At 54.6% G+C, this 18,210-nt stretch overlaps 2 protein-coding genes and 1 long non-coding RNA gene across 12 annotated transcripts in view; 2 read left to right on the top strand and 1 right to left on the bottom strand.

The window, feature by feature from the left end:
- The window catches only part of LOC118371618 (septin-2), a 44,459-nt gene that overhangs the window by 8,068 nt on the left and 18,181 nt on the right, over positions 1-18,210 (bottom strand). The gene's annotated exons all lie outside the window — the stretch shown is intronic.
- LOC127911705 (uncharacterized) lies at positions 12,001-14,739 on the top strand. Its single transcript, XR_008079007.1, has 6 exons — positions 12,001-12,619; positions 12,788-12,871; positions 13,363-13,614; positions 13,783-13,866; positions 13,951-14,202; positions 14,590-14,739. It is a non-coding gene; the product is annotated as an uncharacterized LOC127911705 (long non-coding RNA).
- Positions 14,950-18,098, top strand: LOC127911703 (uncharacterized). Of its 4 annotated transcripts, XR_008078987.1 has the most exons (3): positions 14,950-16,286; positions 16,322-16,393; positions 16,430-18,098. XR_008078987.1 is itself a non-coding variant. In XM_052478986.1 (2 exons), the coding sequence occupies exons 1-2, from the start codon at positions 15,570-15,572 to the stop codon at positions 16,517-16,519; spliced, it is 915 nt and encodes a 304-aa protein (XP_052334946.1). In that variant the 5' UTR covers positions 14,950-15,569; the 3' UTR covers positions 16,520-18,098. The 4 variants fall into 4 exon arrangements, 1 of the variants encoding a protein (XP_052334946.1); XR_008078986.1 differs by having other exon boundaries at positions 14,950-15,962; positions 16,358-18,098; XR_008078985.1 differs by having other exon boundaries at positions 16,358-18,098.

Here is an 18,210-nt window from a genome sequence, read left to right as displayed (position 1 = left end):
TTGAGATGCTCCTACACAATCCTCTCTCCTTACTGTCTAACTAGAAGGCTGATTACAGTCCTGTGTTGTAATTGGCAGAGAGAAGGTAGATATGGGGGCCATTTTGGTTTTTATGACCCACCAGCTCTAGGTCTAACTCTCTCTCTCTGCCTGCCTCCGTCCGTCCGTCTCTCGCTCTCTCTCTGTCTCTCTCTCTGGCTCTCTGTCTCTCTCTCTGCTCTCTCTCTGGCTCTCTCTCTGTCTCTCTGTCTCTCTGTCTCTGTCTCTCTGTCTCTGCCTGCCTGCCTGCCTCCGTCCGTCTCTCTCGCTCTCTCTCTGCCTGCCTCCGTCCGTCCGTCTCTCGCTCTCTCTGCCTGCCTCTCGTCCTCTCTGCTCTGCCCTCCGTCCGTCCGTCCTCGTCTGCCTGCCTCTCTCTCTCTCTCCCTCTGCCTGCCTCCGTCCGTCCGTCTCTCCTCTCTCTCTCCCTCTGCCTGCCTCCGTCCGTCCGCCTCTCTCGCTCTCTCTCTGCCTGCTCTCTCTCTCTCTCTCTCTCTCTCTCGTCTCTCTCTCTCTGCCTGCCTCCGTCTATCTCTCTCTCTCTCTCTGCCTGCCTGCCTATCTGTCTCTCTCTCTGCCTCCGTCTCTCTCTCTCTGCCTGCCTCCGTCTCTCTCTCTCTCTCTGCCTCCGTCTATCTCTCTCTGCCTCTGCCTCTCTGCCTGCCTCCGTCTATCTCTCTCTCTCTCTCTCTGCCTGCCTCCGTCTATCTCTCTCTCTCTCTGCCTGCCTCAGTATATCTCTCTCTCTCTCTCTGCCTCCGTCTATCTCTCTCTCTGCCTGCCTCCGTCTATCTCTCTCTCTGCCTCCGTCTATCTCTCTGCCTGCCTCCGTCTATCTCTCTGCCTGCCTGCCTCCGTCTATCTCTCTGCCTGCCTCCGTCTCTCTCTCTCTCTCTCTGCCTGCCTCCGTCTATCTCTCTCTCTCTCTGCTCTGCCTCCGTCTATCTCTATCTCTCTCTCTCTCTCTCTCTGCCTGCCTCCGTCTCTCTCTCTCTCTCTGCCTGCCTCGTCTCTCTCTCTCTCTCTGCCTGCTGCTCTCTCTCTCTCTCTCTGCCTCTCTCTCTCTGCCTGCCTGTCTCTCTCTCTGCCTGCCTCGTCTCTCGCTCTCCTGCCTGCCTCCGTCTATCTCCTGCTCCTGCCTGCCTCTCGCTCTCTCTCTGCCTGCCTCCTCCTGCCTCCGTCTCTCTCTCTCTCTCTGCCTGCCTCCTCCGTCTCCGTCTGCCTCTCCTCTCTCTCTCTCCCTCTGCCTGCTCCGCCTCCTGCCTCCGTCGTCTCTCTCTCTGCCTCCCTGCCTGCCTCCGTCCGTCCGTCTCTCGCTCTCTCTCTCTCTCTGCCCTGTCTATCTCCTCTCTGCCTGCCTCCGTCTCTCTGCTCTCTCTCTGCCTGCCTCCGTCCGTCTCTCGCTCTCTGCCTGCCTGCCTCTCTCTCTCTCTCTCTCTCTCTCTCTGCCTCTCTCTCTCTCTCTCTGCCTGCCTCCGTCTATCTCTCTCTCTCTCTGCCTGCCTCCGTCTATCTCTCTCTCTCTCTGCCTGCCCGTCTATCTCTCTCTCTCTGCCTCCGTCTATCTCTCTGCCTGCCTCCGTCTCTCTCTGCCTGCCTCCGTCTATCTCTCTCTCTCTGCCTGCCTCCGTCTATCTCTCTGCCTGCCTCCGTCTATCTCTCTCTCTCTCTGCCTGCCTCCGTCTATCTCTCTCTCTCTCTGCCTGCCTCCGTCTATCTCTCTCTCTCTCTGCCTGCCTCCGTCTCTCTCTGCCTCTCTCTGCCTGCCTCCGTCTCTCTCTCTCTCTCTGCCTGCCTCAGTCTCTCTCTCTCTCTCTGCCTGCCTCCGTCTATCTCCGTCTCTGCCTGCCTCTATCTCTCTCTCTGCCTCCGTCTATCTCTCTCCTACCTCCGCATCTCGTCTCTCTGCTCGCTGCCTGCCTGCCTGCGTCCGTCTCTCGCTCGCTGCCTGCCTGCCTCCGTCCGTCTCTCGCTCCTCTCTCTCCCTCTGCCTGCCTCCTCGTCTCTCGTCTCTCTCTCTGCCTCTGCCTGCCTCCGCTCTCTCTGCCTCCGTCTCTCTCCTCTCCCTCTGCCTGCCTCTGCCTGTCCGTCTCTCCTCTCTCTCTGCCTGCCTCTGTCCATCTCTCGCTCTCTGCCTCCGTCCGTCTCTCTGCCGTCTCTCTCTGCCTGCCTGCCTGCGTCTCTGCCTCTCTCTCTCTCTGCCTGCCTCCGTCTCTCTCTCTCTCTGCCTCTCTCTCTCTCTCTGCCTGCCTCCGCCTCTATCTCTCTCTCTCTCTGCCTGCCTCCTGCCTGCCTATCTCTCTCTCTCTCTGCCTGCCTCCGCTCCCTCTCTCTGCCTCTATCGTCTCTCTCTCTCTCTGCCTGCCTCAGTCTGTCTCTCTCTCTCTCTCTCTGCCTGCCTCCGTCTCTCTCTCTCTCTCTCTGCCTGCCTCCGTCTCTCTCTCTCTCTCTCTGCCTGCCTCCGTCCGTCTCTCTCTCTCTGCCTGCCTCCTCCATCTCTGCTCTCCTCTGCCTGCCTGCCTCTCCTCTCTCGCTCTGCCTGCCTGCCTCGTCTCTCTCTCTGCCTGCCTGCCCTGCCTCCGCCTCTATCTCTCTCTCTCTCTCTCTGCCTGCCTCCGTCTATCTCTCTCTCTCTGCCTGCCTGCCTGCCTCTATCCTCTCTCGCTCTCTCTGCCTGCCTCCGTCTCTCTCTCTCTCTGCCTGCCTGCCTCCGTCTATCTCTCTCTCTCTGCCTGCCTCTCCGTCTCTCGCTCTCTCTCTGCCTGCCGTCTCTCGTCTATCTCTCTCTCGTCCGTCTCTGCCTGCCTGCCTCTATCGTCTCTCGTTCTCTCTCTCTCTCTGCCTGCCTGCCCTCCGTCTCTCTCTCTGCCTCTGCCTGCCTGCCTCCGTCTGTCTCTCTCTCTCTCTGCCTGCCTGCCTCCGTCTGTCTCTCTCTCTCTCTCTCTCTGCCTGCCTCCGTCTATCTCTCTCTCTGCCTGCCTCGTCGTCTATCTCTCTCTGCCTGCCTCCGTCTCTCTCTCTCTCTCTGCCTGCCTGCTCTCTCTGCCTGCCTCTCTCTCTCTCTGCTCTGCCTGCCTCCGTCTCTCTCTCTCTCTGCCTGCCTGCCTGCCTGCCTCCGTCTCTCTCTCTCTCTGCCTGCCTCAGTCTCTCTCTCTCTCTGCCTGCCTGCCTGCCTGCCTCCGTCTCTCTGCTCGTCTCTCTCTCTGCCTGCCTGCATCTCGTCTCTGCCTGCTCCGCTGTTCTCTGCCTGCCTCCGTCCGTCTCTCGTTCTCTCTGCCTGCCTGCCTCCGTCTCGCTCTCTCGCCTCCTGCCTCGTCTCTCTCTCTCTCTGCCTGCCTGCCTGTCCGTCTCTCGCTCTCTCTGCTCCCCTCTCTCTCTCTGCCTGCCTCCGTCCGTCTCTCTGCCTGCCTCTCTCTCTCTCTCTGCCTGCCTTCCGTCCGTCTCTCTCGCTCTCTGCCTGCCTCCGTCTCTCTCTCTGCCTCTCTCTCTGCCTGCCTCCGTCTATCTCTCTCTCTCTCTGCCTGCCTCCGTCTCTCTGCCTGCCTCTCTCTCTCTGCCTGCCTCAGTCTCTCTCTCTGCCTGCCTGCCTGCCTGCCTCGTGCCTGCCTGCCTCAGTCTCTCTCTCTGCCTGCCTCAGTCTCTCTCCTGCCTGCAGTCTCTCTCTCTCTCTCTCTGCCTCTCTCGCTCGCTCTCTGCCTGCCTGCCTCCGTCCGTCTCTCCTCTCCTGCTCTCTGCTCTGCCTGCCTCCGTCTCTCTCTCCCTCTCTCTCTCTCTGCCTGCCTCCTCTCCGTCTCTCGCTCTCTCTCTCTCTCTGCCTGCCTCTCTCTCCTCTCTCTCGCTCCTCTCTCTCTCTCTCTCTCTGCCTGCCTCCTCTATCTCTCTCTCTCTCTCTCTCTCTCTCTCTCTCTCTCTCTCTCGCTCTCCCTCTGCCTGCCTCCTGCCTCCAGTATATCTCTCGCTCTCCTCTCGCTCTGCCTGCCTCTCTGTCTGTCTCTCGCTCTCTGCCTGCCTCCGTCTGTCTCTCTCTCTCTCTGCCTGCCTTCGTCCGTCTCTCGCTCCCTCTCTCTCTCTCTGCCTGCCTCCGTCCGTGTCTCTCTCCCTCTCGCTCTGCCTGCCTCCATCCATCTCTTGCTCTCCCTCTCGCTCTGCCTGCCTCCGTCCGTCTCTCGCTCGCTTCCTGCCTGCCTGCCTGCCTCCGTCCGTCTCTCGCTCGCTCGCTGCCTGCCTGCCTGCCTCCGTCCGTCTCTCGCTCTCTGCCTGCCTGCCTGCGTCCGTCTCTCGCTCGCTGCCTGCCTGCCTCCATCCGTCTCTCTCGGCCTGCCTCCGTGTCTCTCGGCCTGCCTCCGTCTCTCTCGGCCTGCCTCCGTCTCTCGCTCTCTGCCTGCCTGCCTCCATCCGTCTCTCTCGGCCTGCCTCCGTCTCTCTCTGCCTGCCTCCCTCTCTCTCTGCCTGCCTCCGTCTATCTCTCTCTCTCTCTGCCTGCCTCCGTCTCTCGCTCTCTGCCTGCCTGCCTCCGTCTCTCGCTCTCTGCCTGCCTGCCTGCCTCCGTCCGTCTCTCGCTCTCTGCCTGCCTGCCTGCCTCCGTCCGTCTCTCGCTCTCTGCCTGCCTGCCTGCCTCCGTCCGTCTCTCTCTCTCTCTCTGCCTGCCTGCCTCCGTCCGTCTCTCGCTCTCTGCCTGCCTGCCTCCGCCTCCGTCTCTCGCTCTCTGCCTGCCTGCCTCCGTCCGTCTCTCGCTCTCTGCCTGCCTGCCTCCGTCCGTCTCTCTCTCTCTGCCTGCCTGCCTCCGTCCGTCTCTCGCTCTCTGCCTGCCTGCCTCAGTCTCTCTGCTCTCTGCCTTCCTGCCTCCTGCCTCCGTCTATCTCTCTCTCTCTCTCTGCCTGCCTGCCTGCCTGCCTCCGTCTGTCTCTCTCTGCTCTGCCTGCCTGCCTCCGTCCGTCTCTGGCTCTCTGCCTGCCTGCCTGCCTCCGTCCGTCTCTCTCTCTCTGCCTGCCTGCCTGCCTCCTCCGTCTCCGTCTCTCTCTCTCTCTCTGCCTGCCTCCGCTCTCTCTCTCTCTCTGCCTGCCTCCGTCTCTCTCTCTCTCTGCCTGCCTCCGTCTCTCTCTCTCTGCCTGCCTCCGTCTCTCTCTCTCTCTGCCTGCCTCCGTCTCTCTCTCTCTGCCTGCCTCCGTGTCTCTCTCTCTCTCTGCCTGCCTCCGTCTCTCTCTCTCTCTCTGCCTGCCTCCGTCTCTCTCTCTCTCTGCCTGCCTCCGTCTCTCTCTCTCTGCCTGCCTCTCGCTCTCTGTCAGTCTCTCTCTCTGCCTGCCTCCGTCCATCTCTCGTTCTCTGCCTGCCTCCGTCCATCTCTCGCTTCTCTGCCTACCTGCCTCCGTCCTCTCTCTCGCTCTCTCTTCTCCCTCTGCCTGCTCTGCCTGCCTCTGTCTGCCTCTCTCGCTCTCTGCCTGCCTCCGTCCTCTCTCTCTCTGCCTGCCTCCGTCTCTCTCTCTCTGCCTGCCTCCGCCTGCCTCTCTCTCTCTCTCTGCCTGCCTCCCGTCTCTCTTGCTCTCTGCCTGCCTCCTGCCTCCCTCTCTCTCGCTGCCTGCCTCCTCCGCTCTCTGCCTGCCTGCCTCCGTCCGTCTCTCTCTCTGCCTGCCTGCCTCCTCGTCCGTCTCTCTCTCTGCTGCCTGCTCTCGTTCTCTCGCTCTCTCTGCTCCCTCTGCCTGCCTGCCTCCTCCTCCGTCTCTCTCGCCTGCCTGCCTGCCGTCCGTCTCTCGCTGCCTCTGCCTCCGTCCGTCTCTCGCTCTCTGCCTCTGCCTGCCTCCGTCTCTCTCTCCCTCTGCCTGCCTCCGTCTCTCTCGCTCTCTGCCTGCCTCAGTCTGTCTCTCTCTCTCTGCCTGCCTCAGTCTCTCTCTCTGCCTGCCTCAGTCTCTCTCTCTGCCTGCCTCAGTCTCTCTCTCTCTCTGCCTGCCTGCCTGCCTCAGTCTCTCTCTCTGCCTGCCTCAGTCTCTCTCTCTGCCTGCCTCAGTCTCTCTCTCTGCCTGCCTCAGTCTCTCTCTGCCTGCCTCTGCCTGCCTCTCTCTCTCTCTCTGCCTGCCTCCGTCTCTCTCTCTGTCTCTCCGTGCCTCTCGCTCTCTGCCTGCCTGACTCCGTCCGTCTCTCTCTCTCTCTGCCTGCCTCCATCTCTCTCTCTCTGCCTGCCTCCTGCCTGCCTCCGTCTCTCTCTCTCTCTGCCTGCCTCCGTCTCTCTCTCTCTCTGCCTGCCTCGTCCTCTCTCTCTCTGCCTGCCTCCGTCCCCCCTCTCTCTCTCTACCTGCCTGCCTCAGTCGTCTCTCTCTCTCTCTGCCTGCCTGCTTGCCTCCGCTCTCTGCCTGCCTCCGTCTCTCTCTCCTCTGCCTGCCTCCGTCTCTCTCTCCCTCTGCCTGCCTGCCTGCCTCTCTCCCTCTGCCTGCCTCCGCCTCTCTCTCTCTGCCTGCCTCAGTCTCTCTCTCTGCCTGTCTTTCTCTCTCCTCTGCCTGCCTGCCTCCGCCTCTCTCTCTCTCTGCCTGCCTCCGTCTCTCTCTCCCTCTGCCTGCCCCCTCTCTCTCTCCCTCTGCTCTCTGCCTGCTCTGCCTGCCTCTCTCTCTCTCTGCCTGCCTCCGCCTCTCTCCCTGCCTGCCTGCCTCCGCCTGCCTCTCTCCTCTGCCTGCCTCCGTCCTCTCTCTGCCTGCCTGCCTGCTCTCTGCCTGCCTCTCTCTCCTCTGCCTGCCTCCGCCTCTCTCCCTCTGCCTGCCTCCGTCCTCTCTCCCTCTGCCTGCCTCCGCCTCTCTCCCTCTGCCTGCCTGCCTGCCTCAGTCTCTCTCTCCCTCTGCCTGCCTCCCGTCTGCCTCTCTCCCTCTGCCTGCCTCCGTCCTCTCTCTCTGCCTGCCTCTGCCTCTCTCTCCCTCTGCCTGCCTCGCCTCTCTCCTCTGCCTTCCGCCTCTCTCCTCTGCCTGCCTCCGCCTCTCTCCCTCTGCCTGCCTCCGTCTCTCTCCCTCTGCCTGCCTCCCCTCAGTCTCTCCTCTGCTCTGCCTGCCTCAGTCTCCTCTCTCCCTCTGCCTGCCTCAGTCTCACTCCCTCTGCCTGCCTCAGTCTCGCTCTCTGCCTGCCTCCGCCTCTCTCGCTCTGCCTGCCTCCGCCTCTCTCCTCTGCCTGCCTCCGCCTCTCGCTCTGCCTGCCTGCTCTCCCCTGCCTGCCCGTCTTCTCTCTGCCTGCCTCGCTCTCTGCCTGCCTCCGTCCGTCTCTCTCTCCTTCCGTCTCTCTCTGCCTGCCTCCGTCTCTCTCCTCTCTGCCTGCCTCAGTCTCCTCTCTGCCTGCCTCTCTCCTGCCTCCTGCCTGCCTCGCTCTCTCCTCTCTCTGCCTGCCTCCGTCTCTCTCCGCTCTCTGCCTCCCGTCCGTTTCTCTCCGCTCGCTCTCTGCCTGCCTCCGCCTCTCTCCTGCTCTGCCTGCCTCCGCTCCCTCCCTCTCCTCTCTCTCTCTCGTCTGCCTCTCCCTCTCTCTCTCTCTCTCTCTCTCTCTCTCTCTCTCTCTCTCTCTCTCTCTCTCCTGCTCTCTCTCTCTCTCTCTCTCTCTCTCTCTCTCTCTCTCTCTCTCTCTCTCTCTCTCTCTCTCTCTCTCTCTCTGCCTCTCTCTGCCTGCCTGCCTGCCTCCGTCCGTCTCTCTCTCTGCATCAGTCTCTCTCTCTCTCTCTCGGACGGAGGCAGGCAGTCCATCTCTCTGCCTCTCTCTCTCTCTCTCTCCTCCCTCCGTCTCTCTGCCTGCCTCCCCCTCTCTCTCTGCGTACCTCCCCTCTCTCTCCGTGCCTCCCCCTCTCTCTCTGCGTGCCTCCCCCTCTCTCTCTCTGCCTGCCTCCCCCTCTCTCTCTGCCTGCCTCCCCCTCTCTCTCTCTGCCTGCCTCCCCCTCTCTCTCTCTGCCTGCCCCGCCTCTCTCCCTCTGCCTGCCTCCCTCCCTCTCTCTGCCTCCCTCTCTCTGCCTCCCTCTCTCTGCCTGCCTCTCTCTGCCTGCCTCCCCCCTCTCTCTCTGCCTGCCTCCCCCCTCTCTCTCTGCCTGCCTCCCCCTCTCTCTCTGCCTGCCTCCCTCTCTCCCTCTGCCTCCCTCTCTCTCTCTCTGCCTCCCTCTCTCTCTCTGCCTCCCTCTCTCTCTCTGCCTCCCTCTCTCTCTCTGCCTCCCTCTCTCTGCCTCCCTCTCTCTGCCTCCCTCTCTCTGCCTCCCTCTCTCTGCCTCCCTCTCCGTTGCTGTGTTTGAGTTGGCAGGCCAGGTCTCTGGTAACAATGGCACACAGGGTTCTGCCTCAGTATTAATTAGAAAAGGAAGTGAGAGCTTCTGATTTAAAGACTTAGTTTGTTTTGATATGTGATCTAATATAACTGTGTGTAAGTGGAGCCGTGATGAGGAGGAGGAAGAAACATTCCCCTTGGGAGAAATAAATTATAAGGATGGGGAGGGACATTCTTACTGTATGGGGTATTATGGAGACAGTGAATATGATAAGTTTAAACACTTTTGTCCCAAATGGCACCCTATTCCCTACATAGTGCACTACATTTTGACCAGGGCCATAGGATATGGAGATATATATATATAGGACGTTTTATCTACATAGGGAAAAAGGAAACATTGAGTCACTTAGACCTCCAACACACACTAACAGATGCAGTAACCCTGGTTACAGACACCATGGAATAACAAACACAATACAAATCATATTTCCATATGGTTCTCATAAACATGACCTCAAAGGAAACCCAATATAAAAACACCCACAGGAGTATGACTATCATAGCCACAAACCAATAGAAAAACAGTCAAACACACACCTGGGTTAAGCCCCGCTCCACCACAGTAGTTAGCTACAGTGGCCACAGACCAGAATGGTGTTTGTAGATAGCAGCCTCTACATTATGAGAACAACAGTCCCAATCTTTGTGGCTGTGTCCCAAATATCAACCTATTCCCTTTATAGAGGGCCCAGGTCAAACGTAGTGCAGTATAAAGGGAATAGGGTGCCATTTGGGACACATCCTGTGTAACATCAGCCACAGCCCTGTCTGTCCACCTGGCCCTAGTCTTGGCCTGACTCAGCAGCCTGTTCAGGTCTGCCATCATGGGCTGTTTGTGCCAACTAAACAACTATTCCACCAGGGAACAATGCTTGGAAGTGAAACTATGCACCTAAGGAAAGTCTTATGAAATCAACAAATCAGAGTGAAAAACGAATGGCATCATTAAACTCTTATCGACCCAGGGTGAGGAGGGCAAGGCAGCAGTGGCCCAGAATGCTAAGTAAGCTTTATGTAACATTACAGACCACAGCCTCTGTAGCCAATAAAGCTATCCAATACAAAATGAATAACAACCAAAAATGTAATATTTGACCACTGACTGAGCTCGCACATGCTCCTACTGACTGGGCTCACACACATAACACAACCAATGAGGGAATCAGTGGGGGAAAACGCTGACTGCGCATTAGATCCCTCCCTTGAGACTTGCCCTCCTGCTGCCCCTAGGGAGTCAGAGGGGGTGACGGAGCCCCAACAATACTCACTCTGAGGGAGGCAAGCTGAGAGGGTCTCCTCTCTCTCTCAGCAGGAGAATGTGTGTGGAGAGAGACTGGGCCCAGAGGGCTCTGGTCAAAAGTAGTACACAATATAGGGAATAGGGTGCAATTTTGGAGACAACCTCATACAGACATCCTGACGACTGCACCATGATCTAGCTGCCCGTACAGTAGCATGGAGGTGTACAGGTACGCAGGCTAACAGAGACCCTCACAGCACTGCATGGGAAAACAGAGTAGCTTTCTTCTTTCGTCCAGATCAGAAATGAAAAGGGTGAAGCAAAGAGTGACTCATTCTGAAAGAGCATTTAAACAAAGACATCAAGTTGACATTCCAGACCTATTCACTGGACCACAAGAGCAGAGGTCCTTCCTGTAATTGCTGTACCAGACTGGACCGGTCCTGCTCGGTCTGCCCAGCCTGTGAGCATGGGAATGGAGGGGTGTTGGGGAAGACAGTCACTAAGGTAACTAGTGGGGCTTAATGCGTCATTTAAAAAAGGCAACGGAATGACAGCAAACCCCCCTCGACTGGGAGCATTCGTACAGTAGAGCTAAGGCCCAACCGATCCACAGACCACCCACCTCAAACTCTGATCACAGAGTGTGAAGGAAAGTTCAGTACAGTACTAATTAAGCCATGTAATAATATATAAGCTGGTATCACAAAGGAACATGTCAGCTTAAGAGTTTTGAAAGGGGCTCAGGCTACCTCAGGCTACCCCAGGCTGGTTCTGGTTGTCACAGTGCAGTTTCACAGTAGGTTGAACATAAATGTAGTAAGAAACTAATATATCTATTAACCCCGTAGGTCTAAGCCCTTAGATCGCAATATCTAGTAAGTGAACATATGGAATTGCTTTAAGATGGTCATGAAATGTATCATTTAGCCATTTGATTTAGAATTTTAGGCCCCCTGTAGGTATACTTTTTAAAAATAAACAAATTATTTGATGAAACATTGAATTTGGTCGTTACTGGTAAATCCCATATAAACTTATTGAATAACACTCATTAATGGCAAAAACAGAAAGTCTAAAAATGAATCATAAAGAGACAAAGTTTTGAAGTGTCTTCTATATCTGAAAGATATAAGATGTTTGGTCAGGTTATTTGTTGAACATTTCACTCCTATGCAGTTCTTGCAGTTTTTACAGCCAGGTGCTGAGCTACCTTCAGACCACTCCCATGAAGATTGAGTGCATTGAGATTGGTGACATATTAGTCTACAGCTCCAACGGTTCGGTCTGGACAGTCGGTTTTGTAAGAAGACCTCTTTGAAAGGAGGACATCCGCGACAGAGAGCTCAGACGACGGCCGTAAAGTTTGTGGATGTCGTAGAGCTGAATGTGAGTGTGTCCCCTTTGGTGACATATTTGTTTGTAGCTCACATGGTTTGGGTTTTACAGACGATTTAGTGCTGATTTTCTTGTCCGGATCCTCTCATGCGTACAATCACAAGCCCTGTGTTATGGAACAATAACACAGAAACTTTATATCACCGGAAAGAAGGGATTGAGATGTAGCCACTACAAGATGGTAAGTCTCTAGCATAAACACATGGATAGATATTCAATATTAAAAATGACTTCACCATCTTGACTTCAAGATCTTCTGACTTCTAGGGGCTAATATCTTTACTTATATTATTTGTCTAACTAACAAGTAGATTCTATGTCTTTCTTTTGATGGGGTGTCAGGCAAAACAATTATTCAGGGGGGACTAAGATGTTCCAAAAGCAAGGAAACCTGCTGTTTCCTCACTGTAAAAGGCACGTTCCAAATCCACTCCTGAGAAGGTAATTGTGTGTTAGTCATTCTCTCCACGGAGGGAAATGTGTATTTATTATTTTTACTCCTGCAGAAGTGCGGGCATGCCCTGGCACAATGACTGCCACAGGACAGACAAATAAATACCACAGAATTGTTGGAGTAACAGGCAGGGAAAGGACTGGACAACGACCACACGGACACACACACAGGAGAGACCTCAGTAAGGATGAGGTCATTATCAGTGTTTGACCTTTACCCATACAAACACTCACTGGTCTTTAGGAGTTAAGACCCATCAGAGGATAAAAGAAACAATGCAGGATTTGGGGAGGGAATACAAGCGCTATACTAAGCTACTAGTACCCCTGTGGGGCTGTAGCGCTGGTTCACATAGCAGGAGCAAGGCTGAGAGGACTGAGGTATAGCCCTATACTAAGCTACTAGTACCCCTGTGGGGCTGTAGCGTTGGTTCACATAGCAGGAGCAGGGCTGAGAGGACTGAGGTATAGCCCTATACTAAGCTACCCCTGTGGGGCTGTAGCGCTGGTTCACATAGCAGGAGCAGGGCTGAGAGGACTGAGGTATAGCCCTATACTAAGCTACTAGTACCCCTGTGGGGCTGTACCCCTGTGGCTGGTTCACATAGCAGGAGCAGGGCTGAGAGGACTGAGGTATAGCCCTATACTAAGCTACTAGTACCCCTGTGGGGCTGTAGCGCTGGTTCACATAGCAGGAGCAGGGCTGAGAGGACTGAGGTATAGCCCTATACTAAGCTACTAGTACCCCTGTGGGGCTGTAGCGCTGGTTCACATAGCAGGAGCAGGGCTGAGAGGACTGAGGTATAGCCCTATACTAAGCTACTAGTACCCCTGTGGGGCTGTAGCGCTGGTTCACATAGCAGGAGCAGGGCTGAGAGGACTGAGGTATAGCCCTATACTAAGCTACTAGTACCCCTGTGGGGCTGTAGCGCTGGTTCACATAGCAGGAGCAGGGCTGAGAGGACTGAGGTATAGCCCTATACTAAGCTACTAGTACCCCTGTGGGGCTGTAGCGCTGGTTCACATAGCAGGAGCAGGGCTGAGAGGACTGAGGTATAGCCCTATACTAAGCTACTAGTACCCCTGTGGGGCTGTAGCGCTGGTTCACATAGCAGGAGCAGGGCTGAGAGGACTGAGGTATAGCCCTATACTAAGCTACTAGTACCCCTGTGGGGCTGTAGCGCTGGTTCACATAGCAGGAGCAGGGCTGAGAGGACTGAGGTATAGCCCTATACTAAGCTACGAGTAGCCCTGTGGGGCTGTAGCGCTGGTTCACATAGCAGGAGCAGGGCTGAGAGGACTGAGGTATAGCCCTATACTAAGCTACTAGTACCCCTGTGGGGCTGTAGCGCTGGTTCACATAGCAGGAACAGGGCTGAGAGGACTGAGGTATAGCCCTATACTAAGCTACTAGTACCCCTGTGGGGCTGTAGCGCTGGTTCACATAGCAGGAGCAGGGCTGAGAGGACTGAGGTATAGCCCTATACCAAGCTACTAGTACCCCTGTGGGGGGCTGGTTCACATAGCAGGAGCAGGGCTGAGAGGACTGAGGTATAGCCCTATACTAAGCTACTAGTACCCCTGTGGGCTGTAGCACTGGTTCACATAGCAGGAGCAAGGCTGAGAGGACTGAGGTATAGCCCTATACTAAGCTACTAGTACCCCTGTGGGGCTGTAGCGCTGGTTCACATAGCAGGAGCAGGGCTGAGAGGACTGAGGTATAGCCCTATACTAAGCTACTAGTACCCCTGTGGGGCTGTAGCGCTGGTTCACATAGCAGGAGCAAGGCTGAGAGGACTGAGGTATAGCCCTATACTAAGCTACTAGTACCCCTGTGGGGCTGTAGCGTTGGTTCACATAGCAGGAGCAGGGCTGAGAGGACTGAGGTATAGCCCTATACTAAGCTACCCCTGTGGGGCTGTAGCGCTGGTTCACATAGCAGGAGCAAGGCTGAGAGGACTGAGGTATAGCCCTATACTAAGCTACTAGTACCCCTGTGGGGCTGTAGCTCTGGTTCACATAGCAGGAGCAAGGCTGAGAGGACTGAGGTATAGCCCTATACTAAGCTACTAGTACCCCTGTGGGGCTGTAGCTCTGGTTCACATAGCAGGAGCAAGGCTGAGAGGACTGAGGTATAGCCCTATACTAAGCTACTAGTACCCCTGTGGGGCTGTAGCGCTGGTTCACATAGCAGGAGCAAGGCTGAGAGGACTGAGGTATAGCCCTATACTAAGCTATTAGTACCCCTGTAGGGCTGTAGCACTGGTTCACATAGCAGGAGCAGGGCTGAGAGGACTGAGGTATAGCCCTATACTAAGCTACTAGTACCCCTGTGGGGCTGTAGCTCTGGTTCACATAGCAGCAGCAAGGCTGAGAGGACTGAGGTATAGCCCTATACTAAGCTACTAGTACCCCTGTGGGGCTGTAGCGCTGGTTCACATAGCAGGAGCAGGGCTGAGAGGACTGAGGTATAGCCCTATACTAAGGTACTAGTACCCCTGTGGGGCTGTAGCGCTGGTTCACATAGCAGGAGCAGGGCTGAGAGGACTGAGTTATAGCCCTATACTAAGCTACTAGTACCCCTGTGGGGCTGTAGCGCTGGTTCACATAGCAGGAGCAAGGCTGAGAGGACTGAGGTATAGCCCTATACTAAGCTACGAGTACCCCTGTGGGGCTGTAGCGCTGGTTCACATAGCAGGAGCAAGGCTGAGAGGACTGAGGTATAGCCCTATACTAAGCTACGAGTACCCCTGTGGGGCTGTAGCGCTGGTTCACATAGCAGCAGCAGGGCTGAGAGGACTGAGGTATAGCCCCATACTAAGCTACTAGTACCCCTGTGGGGCTGTAGCGCTGGTTCACATAGCAGGAGCAAGGCTGAGAGGACTAAGGTATAGCCCTATACTAAGCTACGAGTACCCCTGTGGGGCTGTAGCGCTGGTTCACATAGCAGGAGCAAGGCTGAGAGGACTGAGGTATAGCCCTATACTAAGGGCTACTGAGGAGTACCCCTGTGGGGCTGTAGAGCTGGTTCACATAGCAGGAGCAAGGCTGAGAGGACTGAGGTATAGGTATAGCTACGAGTACCCCCTGTAGCGCTGGTTACATAGCAGGAGCAAGCTGAGAGGACTGAGTAGCCCCTGCAGGGCTGTAGCGCTGGTTCACATAGCAGCAGCAGGGCTGAGAGGACTGAGGATGCCTGGGAGAGTCGACAGGAGTGAGACAATGACGGGAAAGCTGTGACAGCATCACGGGCGGCGGCCTGGGTGATATATGGCAGCCGCACGGCCAAATTGCCTTCCGCGAGAACAGGAGAGGGGGGAGAGAGAAAGGGAGGGCCGAACAATTGGTTGCCCCCCCCCCCCCGGCTTGAAAATGACTCCTCCTGAGCTCTCCAGCCATCTCTGACCTCTGCCTCCCTTCAAACTACAGTGGCCATAGTAGCTTCCCTTATATGGCAAATCAACTACCACTGATTTGCAGGGATTTTGTTATCTGATATTTTTTCAGTAGCATTGTCCCAGCCAAGATCCAGTCTAAACCAGCTCCTGTGTATAGTCTGATCAAATAGAGAAGCAGTAGTGAGGTGGTTTATGAGTAAAGCCCCACACAGGATATGACTGCAGGGTCCCAGACACAGAGGATAAACTCTCCAATATATCCTGTTCAGGACTACTTATGAGTTACAGACCACTGTGACCTTAGCCAGGGAAACTGGCACTACAAAAAAAAAAAAGAGGAAAGGAGAGAGTGCAGGAAGAACAAAGGAACATAGTAAGAGGAGGGGAGAGAAGGAGAGAACAAAATAAAAGGATGGAGACAGAGAGCAAGAGAGGTTTGTTCAGAGGTTGATAAGCTTATATTGAGCAGGGTGGCAGGCTGCGTCTTGTCGGTGGTATAGACTTGACACATTGCAGGAAACGTATATTGTTCTATACAAGCTGTTTCCCCTAATAATACGGAGGGAGCAGGGCTGGGGCTGAGGGCAGGGGAACACAAATATATGAAAGGACAAACAATGTAAAAACGGTGAGAAAGTGGCGATCGGAAAACAAAATAAACTAATAAATATCAGGGGGAAAACACAAGAGTCATTAATCATTCTACAGCCGAGGTCTTTTTGTGGCAGATTCTTGGCTACTGCCTCTGACTTCAATAGAAGGACTGGTACTCAATGAAGTTCCCTAGTCCGTCTAACAGGGGAGAGGTGTTCTACTACCCTAGTCCATCTAACAGAGGAGAGGTGTTCTACTACCCTAGTCCATCTAACAGGGGAGAGGTGTTCTACTACCCTAGTCCATCTAACAGGGGAGAGGTGTTCTACTACCCTAGTCCGTCTAACAGAGGAGAGGTGTTCTACTACCCTAGTCCGTCTAACAGGGGAGAGGTGTTCTACTACCCTAGTCCGTCTAACAGAGGAGAGGTGTTCTACTACCCTAGTCCGTCTAACAGGGGAGAGGTGTTCTCCTACCCAAGTCCGTCTAACAGGGGAGAGGTGTTCTACTACCCAAGTCCGTCTAACAGGGGAGGGGTGTTCTACTACCCTAGTCCATCTAACAGGGGAGAGGTGTTCTACTACCCTAGTCCATCTAACAGGGGAGAGGTAATCTACTACCCTAGTCCATCTAACAGGGGAGAGGTAATCTACTACCCTAGTCCATCTAACAGGGGAGAGGTGCTCTACTACCCTAGTCCGTCTAACAGGGGAGAGGTGTTCTACTACCCAAGTCAGTCTAACAGGGGAGGGGTATTCTACTACCCTAGTCCATCTAACAGGGGAGGGGTAATCTGCTACCCTAGTCCGTCTAACAGGGGAGGGGTAATCTGCTACCCTAGTCAGTCTAACAGGGGAGAGGTGTTCTACTACCCTAGTCCGTCTAACAGGGGAGAGGTGTTCTACTACCCTAGTCCGTCTAACAGGGAGAGGTGTTCTACTACCCAAGTCCGTCTAACAGGGGAGAGGTGTTCTACTACCCTAGTCCGTCTAACAGGGGAGAGGTGTTCTACTACCCTAGTCCATCTAACAGGGGAGAGGTAATCTACTACCCTAGTCCATCTAACAGGGGATGGGTATTGTACTACCCTAGTCTAATATGTGAGGGGTATTGTACTACCCTAGTCTAATAGGTGAGGGGTATTGTACTACCCTGGTATAGCAATCTATTAAACTGGCAAACAAACATAGCGCAAAGGACAACAAGTAAACCCAAGATGAGCAAATCACAGTCAGACATTTTTTCCCCCTTTAAAAGTCAATTAAATTGATGCTTAGCGAAGGGTAATTGGAAATGCAAAAAAAATACAGCTTGGTTCCACGGTTAAATAAGGACCTGTGATAGTGAGTGCCCCCCTCCACTTCCTGCCTATAATGACTTATCCAGGAACTCACTACCATTAGCCTGATACAGACTGCCATCCCTGTTTAATCTGAGTGTGCTGGTAGGCCCATGTGGGAATTCATAAATGTTGTTTGTGGAGGAGCAGCTGAGGTTTGTGTGAAACTGGATGTGAGTTTGTGATGTATTACAGTGCACATCTGTGTGTAGGCTATCTATTCAGTTTACCCTAATTACTTGTTAACTGACAGTTGTTAAGGGAACGCTAAGTGGACCATGGGAACCAATTGGACAAACAGACAGTTTTAAACAGTTGAGCAGGAAAGGGTGTGAGACGTTATCAAAGCATATCGTCTCTCCCTCTCTCACCCCAGCCCCTGTGGCTGTCAGAACACTCACCCTATAGGATAGGGTAAAAGCTATACTGAACAAAAATATAAACACAACACGTAACAATTTCAAAGATTTTGCTGAGTTACAGTTCATAAAAGGAAAAAAGTAAATTGAGAAATTCATCCGGCCCTAATCAATGGATTTCACATGGTGGGTTCCAACAAAGCAGCTGTACAGTGACTGAGTCTGCCATCCTCCACGGGAGCCCAGCTAGGAGAGCCGTTCCAGCCCTGAGTGCCAGGCAAGCCCCACTCCGGCCCCATACAGGCCGGGGCAGAGGCCCCCCCACTGGGGGAAAGGACCAATGTCTCGGAGGTCTGAAAGAAGTGCTGGTGGGGGGTCTGGGACTGAACATACACTACTAGCTGGGATTGGACTGTCATTACGGTGGTTAGATAGGGGAAATACAGTACAGAGTAGTTACTGTACAGCTCAGGCAAAACAAAGGGGCAGAAGTTGGACAATAAGATATTCACTGTTGATTATATTGGGTGGATGTCACCAAATTATTATATAAGATGTACGCACACACACAAGGATTCAGCCCTGTCCGGATCTGGTTGCCATCTCTCCCACTACAGAGGGAAAGGCACTGTTTGATCCCAGACAGAAATTTAAACAAACAGACTCAAAAGGAGCAGAAACCAAAACATCTAATCATCAGGCAACAGCACAATTGTTGGGTGGGCTGGGTGGGTGGAGAAGAGGGGGATGAGGGAGTGATATCACAGAAGCAGGAAATCCTATTTACACAACCTTATTTTCCTCTGCCTGGTGAGATATCATCTTAAAACACCTCTCCCGGTGTGTGTGGTGTGTGTTTTACAGGGTCTAATGCATGCGAGATGAAAGGGAGCCCAAAGTGTAACCTGTCTACGATAACACAAAGGGACGAACAAGGGTGTGTGTGTGTGCATATTATGTCAGACCAGACATCAGAAAACTGAGAGCGTGCAGGCAGGCAGACACCTGGGTCTGCGCCAATAGGAAGCATCTGGGAGGGGATACTGACCAAGATGTGTGCTTTCTCGCTCTCCCTCTTCTCTCTCATTCCCTGTCGCTCCCTTTCTTTTCTCTCTCTTGGCT

This window comes from Oncorhynchus keta, chromosome 25 (genome assembly GCF_023373465.1).
Source record: "Oncorhynchus keta strain PuntledgeMale-10-30-2019 chromosome 25, Oket_V2, whole genome shotgun sequence".
Classification (NCBI taxonomy): domain Eukaryota; kingdom Metazoa; phylum Chordata; class Actinopteri; order Salmoniformes; family Salmonidae; genus Oncorhynchus; species Oncorhynchus keta.
This window is presented reverse-complemented; position numbering and strand designations above follow the sequence as displayed.

What these genes read in the sequence shown, in the direction of transcription:
- LOC127911703 (XM_052478986.1), top strand. Translation starts at nt 15,570, where the DNA reads ATGAAGTTCCCTAGTCCGTCTAACAGGGGAGAGGTGTTCTACTACCCT. An exon ending in GTCCGTCTAACAGGGGAGAG is followed by an intron (nt 16,287 to 16,321) that starts GTGTTCTACTAC and finishes TAACAGGGAGAG; the next exon opens with GTGTTCTACTACCCAAGTCC.